This window comes from Bradysia coprophila, assembly GCF_014529535.1.
Source record: "Bradysia coprophila strain Holo2 chromosome X unlocalized genomic scaffold, BU_Bcop_v1 contig_12, whole genome shotgun sequence".
NCBI classification, from domain to species: Eukaryota; Metazoa; Arthropoda; class Insecta; order Diptera; family Sciaridae; genus Bradysia; species Bradysia coprophila.
This window is the reverse complement of record NW_023503293.1, coordinates 5,981,604-5,989,576: the sequence shown is the minus strand read 5'-3', so window position 1 is coordinate 5,989,576 and position 7,973 is coordinate 5,981,604. Positions and strand designations below refer to the sequence as shown.

Here is a 7,973-nt window from a genome sequence, read left to right as displayed (position 1 = left end):
TTGGCTATTGGCAGTCGCCTGCGAATAGTCACTTTAATTTTTAACTTTGAAAAGATTTTTTGAGAACTTTCAAAGAATTTGAGGATTTTCTTAGCAAAGAATTTTCTTTGGAGTGTAAAGGGCTTTTCTATGTTTATCTGCCATTGCAAATCATGCAATATCCTCTCTCAATTTCAAATGTATCAAAAACGATGTAATTTACTGGTATGTCATTACTAAAACTTTTTATCGGTAAAACCTTATCGGTAGCAGTACTTTTGAATAATTATAATATCAATCAAAATATACGAAAAGTGTTACATTTTGTAAATGCTTTTTTTTTAAGTTCCTGTTATTTAGTCTATTTTAACCAATAATTTCGACAGTGACGTTAATAACTGTTCTTTACACCATTTTCCTACAGAAAACTCATTCGGGCAATTTCCATTTATAACGAATCTTGAAAAGGATAAAAAAAATTGTCATATTTCCGCTATTCATGCTCCGCAATATAATAACGTTTCCAGGAAAAAAGGTCACTTTTATTCTAGTTTGAAAATAATGTCGGCTGGAATAGAAAGATGTCGGAAAAGTGTGGTGTGGTGTTGATGACATAAAGCCTTTAGAAAATTGTCACACAATTTTGTGGTATGTTATGCCAGATTAGTGCGAAGTATAAACAATCTTGCAGTTGATTTATCAGTCTCTATATAAACAATCTTGCAGTTGATTCAGCCTCTTCGCAACTGGACTGTAGTCCCATTTCTCTCACAGTTAAATTCAAAGAAAAAAAAATAGAATTGAATCGATATAATTCAGTTTTCGTGTACCTAAACCAAGTTAAAAACAAACGAGGAATGCAAACATAGACCATATTTGCAGCGGAAACATGTCTGCAGCGAGCATGTAACATCTGTGTGTCAGTAATTGAACATATTATTGGAAGGATAGCCTATTTCAAAGGTTGAAAATAGAAAACAAAACGAAAAAACGGCTTTTTAATTTCGTTAGTTTGTAAATGTCACTCACAATCACTCAGTTCCAGCAAATTATTGTTATCTTTGCTGTATTTCCATTTTCATCTGATAGTGCTTGATGTCTGGCTTTTGTTGCGAATTTTGTTTTTTATTTGCAGCGCGTGCTGCTAGTGTGCTATTTGGCATTTGGTGAATGTAGAATTGAATACATTCATAGGAACAAGATTGTCATGTTGCCCAGCTCAAATTAATGGCATAATTTCTCGTATTTTTCCAATATCCGAACTCGTAAACTATTGTCACTATTTTCAAATAGTAAGTTAACCGGAACGTATTAGACCCTTTTCGTACATTCAGATTCACTGGCACATATAAAACAAATTGTATGAGACTTTAGAAGCAAAGCAAACACTTCACCCAACGATCCCCTTATTTTCTGATAGGTTAAAGGTTGCCCTCGAAAGTACCATTTGCAGATAAAGTACAATGAATTAAGAATGGTAACAGAAGAAACATTTGTTTTTCATTTTATACGTCTGAGATTAGCCAATCAACTACGCAGGGAGTATACCATGTCCATACGTTGGTCGATAATAGCACTTCGTTTTGGTAAAAGAAATCTTATTAAATTTAAAAATTTTTGAAATTATTGGTCGTGCAAATGTTACACTCACTTTACCTCGATTGAACACAACAAACAAAACAATATTTAAGTTATTCTGACCACTGTGCAGATATGAAGAAGTGAAGATGAGTGTAGCATAGGAATTTTCATATGTAACATATTAAGTAATTTCAATGATTGTAAAGCTCTTGAAAATTTGATAGTTCATAACACTTAGTGACACAACATTCTTTGAATCGACTTTTACCATGAATTCATGATGGCTCATTTTTGTGTAAATGTAATAAAATGTGGAAGACACCATGAGTTTTGTCATGTACATGTACTGCAGCCAGCTACTATGTTAGGGGTAATATTTTCACAAATTTTTCTGATAATTAGGAAAACTTAAGAAAATTTTGGAAAATTTGGAAAAATGTTTGGCCAAAAATATTCTCAGCCTGCAACGCTAAAAGGCTACCAATTATGAAAGTTTAGTTAGAACGATCTGAAAAGAAAAGTGCAAGTTGAATCGCCAAACGGTATGAAATTTGAGGAAATTAAAGGAAAATTGGCCAAAAAATTACGAAAATAATATTTTAGAAGTTGTCAGCTAAAAGTGATCCGACTACGATGAGGCGCTCATTTGGAATAGAAGTAGTAGAATAGGAGAATATATTCGGGAAAGTAAAACGGTTAAAAAACAGTTTTTAGCGAATTTCGGGGAGGACTTCGATCACGCTTTGCGTTGAATTAAAAAACAATTAAGATAGAAGTTTTGTTATTTTAACGTTTAGTGAATTCAACTGTAGAAACATTTCTATGAAATTTACCGGTAAACGCTACATTTACCGGCAAACGGTGCATTTATCGGTCAAAGCTACATTTACCAGTAAACTGTACATTTACCGGTCAAAGCTACATTTACCGGTAAACGGTACATTTACCGGTGAACGCTACATTTACCGATGAAAGCTACATTTACCGGTTAAAGCTACATTTACAGGTCAAAGCTACATTTACCGGTCAAAGCTACATTTATCGGTCAGAGTTACATTCACAATTCATATCATAATCAATAGTAGATTACATTGGATGCTGCGGAGGTAGTTCATTACATGAGGAATCAATTTTGTGATACGAGCCGAACTCACAAGTGTGGTTATGAGCAACAAGCTTTGGAAACGGTTATTTTGACAAGTGTAGAGTTTGCATATCCGAGCCGAAGGCGAACTACACTACACGAACTATTTGGAACCGTTTTTGCATAAATTCTGTGAAAAATTAAAAAAAATGGTTTTTCTCGTACCATTTTCAACACATTAGAAGGTCAATGAATCTGCAACCCGGTAAAACTTTACGTCGAGTCTATATTTGTTTGAAAGCTCTTGAAATTCCCTTTAATGCGACACGCCTATTTTGCTTCACAGTCACAGATTTTAGAAAGCATTTCCTCCAAAAAATTTCTGGAAAAGGCATGGTTGGGAACACTTTTTGTAATTTTTCATCGGTGAACTGCTCTATGGTTCTGTGACCAAAAAGTCGGTTTTCACAAGTCGGCGCATGGGAGCTTCGAACTTTAAATTTTTTCTTTTGTTATTTTCGTGATCAGTGGACCATTCTGCATCGAGCCTACCCGCAGGCCTTAAAAAAATAAAAAAAGACTGCAAAACGCTACACCCTACTTGTGATGTAATGAAAAAGTTCCCACATTTTCCGCGGGTGGGAAATGTATGTGTAACAACAATATTCCGGGTGGATAGGCAATAAATATATTTACACAAATTGTTTTGAATAGGTACGCCTTCTGATAGTGCACTAGTAATGTTACCAACCAGCCACTTAGTATACTAATAAATAACATTGAAAAATAAAAATTATTTTCTTGTGTGGTTGATCGACTAGACTTTCACGCATCAACAAATATATTTTTACCACAACAAACACAGTTATATCGGACAAGAAGGAAAACACAAGTGACGTCACTCAAACTTGGTAACTTTAAGAATCGAATTTGAAGAATTGCTTGTTAGTGAACCGGAAATAATTGTCTTGTGGCCAGAAAATGCGTGCGTTCCGTGTAAACAAAAACCAGTTTTTCGCATTTTCTGGCCGAAAGACAACAAAGCACCGTAAGAAAGACACAATGTGCAGCATTACTGTCTCACTATGTGACTTTTTTTTGTTGAGGCGTTTGGGATATATTCCTCGCCCTCGGCTCGAAATACAACCTTTCCACACGCCCCAACAAAAAATGTCCCAGCGAGACAGTAAAATGTACTATTGTGCTGCACATTTTGTCTTTCTAGATACAAACTCTGAAAGTAAATGAATGCATTGACAAGAAAGTTATTGATTAAATGCGCTGACCCTTTGACGTCACACAAAAACGACAGTAACTCTATTTATTAGGTGTTTGTAATTGATGAATCTATCTTGTCTTGTCATTACACAGTGACTTCATTAATTTGTCGATATTTACGAGGAAGCTCTAATCCGCCAATTAATCATTTATTTTGAAATAATCTTATTCTTTGGAAGTTACTTAATGGTTCGATTTCGACGCGAAATGTTTATTAAATCATAAGTCATAATGACGGCCTGTTTAGTGCTCGCATTCAGTTTTTTAATTATTTTTCGTGCCTCAATTGCTCAAAATCCAATTGTGTGCATTAACAATGATTTCACATGTGTCGAGGGAACAACTGTTCCAGCAACTGATGCCGATGATTCGTTCGAAGTGTTTTACGGGATACCATACGCGCATCCACCGATTGGAAATTTAAGATTCGCAGTAAGTGATAAACGAAGATGTTCTCAAGTGAAACCAATTTCGGTTCAGATATCAATAACAAAAGTACAAAAGGAACTGAATCAATCAAAATTAAACAGAATCCAATACGATTTGGTAATTGGTTCGGCCTTCTAAATGCAACGCAACCAAAAGACGAATGTATGCAAAAGTTTATTATATTTCCTAATGCCACCGTTACCGGAGTGGAAGACTGTTTGTATTTGAATGTATATCGTCCCGTAGTAAGTGTAAACATGCAGTGCGAAACGTAAAAACGCGTTCTCATCAATTGTATAATTTACCGAAAGGTGGACTTGAATGTTACACGCCTTCCAGTAATAGTTTGGATACATGGCGGCGGATATTTTGGTGGTTCGGCAACACAAGATAGCCCACAACTGTTTTTGAATACCAAAGAAGTAATATGGGTATCAATGGCATATCGATTAGGAGCACTAGGTGAACATATTGTCCGTTACACACGCAGTGACCATACCTTCAAATCGCACACATTTAGGCTTCTTGTCAACGGGTGATGAACATGCGCCGGGAAATTTAGGCTTTAAGGATCAATCAATGGCAATGCGATGGGTCCGAGAGAACATCGATGCGTTCGGCGGCAATGCCAGTTCGATTACATTAATGGGAGTTAGTGCTGGTGCAGCTGCCGTACACATGCACATGTTGAGTCCATTATCACAAGGACTTTTCGATCGGGCAATTGTTATGAGTGGAAGCGCACTGGCTCCATACAATGATCCAGTTAAGGATCCATATGCTCAGGCAATGGAACAGGCTGAACTGTTGGGATTGAATCCAGTAAATAGTCCAGACTTGATAACGCGACTCAGAGATTTAGATGCTCACACAATTGTCGATAGTATTGAAGGAATGAAGGTAACTGTTAGAGTAGTTTTGTAGTCGACTTTAATGTTTAAAAATGAAGTTGTCAATAATTGCGTGCACACACAGCATTGGGATTTAGATCCATTGACCACTTATAAAACCGTCATCGAAGCGAATGTAACTGGTGCATTTATGATCGACGATCCCCTTAATATTTCGAGAAACGGAAACTACGAGCACATCCCATGGATAACCGGAGTTGTTGAACATGAAGGAGCTGTTCGGGCCGCATGTAAGTTACTTTGTACAAATGGGAAAAATGGTTCGACTTCTCTTAACTTTTAGCTATTGTGACGAATCAGGCATTATTGGACGATTTGAATGAGCATTTCGATGATTTGCTGATACTTATCATGGACCTAGATGTGCCTAACGAAGAAAATGCAGCAGAAATTATTCAAAAAATCAAAGACAAATATTTCAATGGCAGTAACGCTGACACAACGGAAAAAGAACAGAGACTTGTCGATGTTTGTAAATCGATTTTCACAAAAATGTCCTAATATGCATATTCGCACTTTACAGCTGTATTCCGATCGAGGATTTATTTATCCGCACTACAAAATGATCGAACATTTTACACAATACTCAGACGCAGACCACGTACCATTGGCACTATATCGATTTGCATTTCAAGGATCATTGTCGTATTCATATTTCCTAACCGGATCTAACAGGGACTTTGGGGTTATTCATTTAGATGATACAATTTACATGTTTCGCTCGGGATTGCCATTATCAAATCCACTGTACAGTGTCGTCACGGCAAATTTGATCGATTTTTATGTGTCATTCGCTAAGACGGGGTAAGGGGATCGTTCAGAACGATTCTCCTGGCAAAATCTGATTTTTACTTTGATTTCCAAACGCAGAATTCCGAAGGTACTGAGTCAACAAGGCATCGTCCGTCAATGTACTGTCCAGGCGTTAGCAAATGGTAATTTTTGTGATTATCAGGAATTCGACAACACAGAGGATGGAAATGGGCTTGACATTCGAATTAGAAGTGATTTCGATATTGAAATAATTGAATTTTGGAACGATATATTTGAGGTGGCGGTGCGACAACGTAAGTAAATTTTCAGTAATAATCGATAAATGAAAAATTTTGAGTAAATAAATTTGGTTACAGGAGCGGGAAGCTCACAAATTCAGTTGAGCATCAGTGCTTTAGTTTTTACGATGTTTTGTATTTGGACAGTTTATTTGTAGTAAATAAACGAATGTTTCGAAAAGTCAATGACGTATATACATTCCCCTGTTGTTTGGCTGTTCTCGCATAATTCATCACCACAGTGAATCACTGATAATAATTATCATAATTTTATTGAATTATTTGTAAAACAGTGGCAGAGATAACAAAATATCAAATGATAAATTGGTGAAAACAGCAGTTAGATAAGATTGTATCACAACTTCTAGAAAACGTAAATTGATGTTAAATACGACGCGATAAATTCAACGAACAGTAATGATTATATGAGACCTCATCGACGACATTTAAAAGAATCCAGCTATCTATTAGAATCGGATAATATTTTATTCGATCCAACCCTACCCTATCACAATCACTTCTGCACTTCTTGGAACTTGTGGTTCCACAGTGAGTTCATCTTAAGAAAACAATTTTTTTTTAGATTTATTAGAGCTTTAAAAGTCATTGATGTTCCCAGTCTATGATATTTTTAAGCGAAATTGGAATTCGCTTAGGGATTTTCAAATTTTGTGCCAAAATATCATAACATTGAAACATTTTATTGACTGGGAACATCGATTACTTAAAACTCTAAAAAATCTCAAATATGTTAAGACAAAAGTAAAATAAACCAGGCAGTAGCGGTTCAGTTTTGAAACTTCAAATAAGGGACCTGTCTGGTTTACTTTACTCTCCGTGGTTAAGAACTAAAAATACTCATTATTTGGTCTTTCGGGTAAACATATAAATTTTATCGCAAGCGGTGTATTGTCATACTGTTTCTAAATGTTGCTAGAATAAGAAAATTTGTCCTAGCAAAATGTTATGAATTTGGAAGAAAACCTATGTTCCCATGCAGCTTAGTTTATACTCGACGTGCACTGAACTCGTTCAAGCACTCTTCATAACGTACACATCTTGTATAAACCACGCAGCATGGTAATGTACTATTGCTTTGAACGCGAGTCGCAATGCAGTTCTCTCCACTAGTCTGGCGCGATCATAGTCAATGTTCCACAAATAATAATTACATGCTAAGAAATCATTCATAACAATTAATGCCACACGGTGCGTTTGAATGAACTTTAATTAAACTTGTGGAATGGATGTATTTTCGATATTTTTAAATGGGCTTAACTGAAGAAGGTTACTCAAAAAAAATATTGTCAAACGCCCCATTTGGTTCAGCGGAATCGACAACATCTACGGCCATGTACGGAGGATCATGTATGCTTCTTATCACAAAATAGAAATATTTGAAATGGATTTGTGCGAGCGCCCCCTACTGTTCAAAGATTATGTTACGCATGATTTCCGACTTAGATAACCCTCCGAAAACCGCAACTTCTGAACTTCAACAAGTCCATGCGAGCTTCCCTTGCATCCATGTAACCAATTTTCTGTACAAATACGATTACTATCAAAATTGCAATCACTACCTATTGCTACCCAAATCAGTTATCCACCACTCTCTCTGCAGCCGTAGGTGCCGTGCATTCCGTTGTACCAAATGGTTCG

The 7,973-nt window shown here is 36.1% G+C and overlaps 1 protein-coding gene across 1 annotated transcript; it reads left to right on the top strand.

Moving 5' to 3' along the window:
• The first annotated feature begins 4,153 nt into the window (after nucleotides 1-4,153).
• On the top strand, nucleotides 4,154-6,492 carry LOC119067276 (venom carboxylesterase-6-like). The gene is made up of 9 exons (XM_037170153.1): nucleotides 4,154-4,354; nucleotides 4,453-4,596; nucleotides 4,663-4,813; nucleotides 4,872-5,251; nucleotides 5,327-5,492; nucleotides 5,546-5,730; nucleotides 5,786-6,066; nucleotides 6,133-6,329; nucleotides 6,393-6,492. The coding sequence occupies exons 1-9, from the start codon at nucleotides 4,154-4,156 to the stop codon at nucleotides 6,470-6,472; spliced, it is 1,785 nt and encodes a 594-aa protein (XP_037026048.1). The 3' UTR covers nucleotides 6,473-6,492.
• The last annotated feature ends 1,481 nt before the right edge of the window (nucleotides 6,493-7,973 follow it).

Excerpts from the sequence above, each read along its gene's own strand:
- LOC119067276 (XM_037170153.1), top strand. The coding sequence starts at position 4,154 with ATGACGGCCTGTTTAGTGCTCGCATTCAGTTTTTTAATTATTTTTCGT. Across the intron at positions 4,597-4,662 it reads TGAATGTATATCGTCCCGTA|GTGGACTTGAATGTTACACG; the intron begins GTAAGTGTAAAC and ends ATTTACCGAAAG. Across the intron at positions 5,252-5,326 it reads ATAGTATTGAAGGAATGAAG|CATTGGGATTTAGATCCATT; the intron begins GTAACTGTTAGA and ends GTGCACACACAG.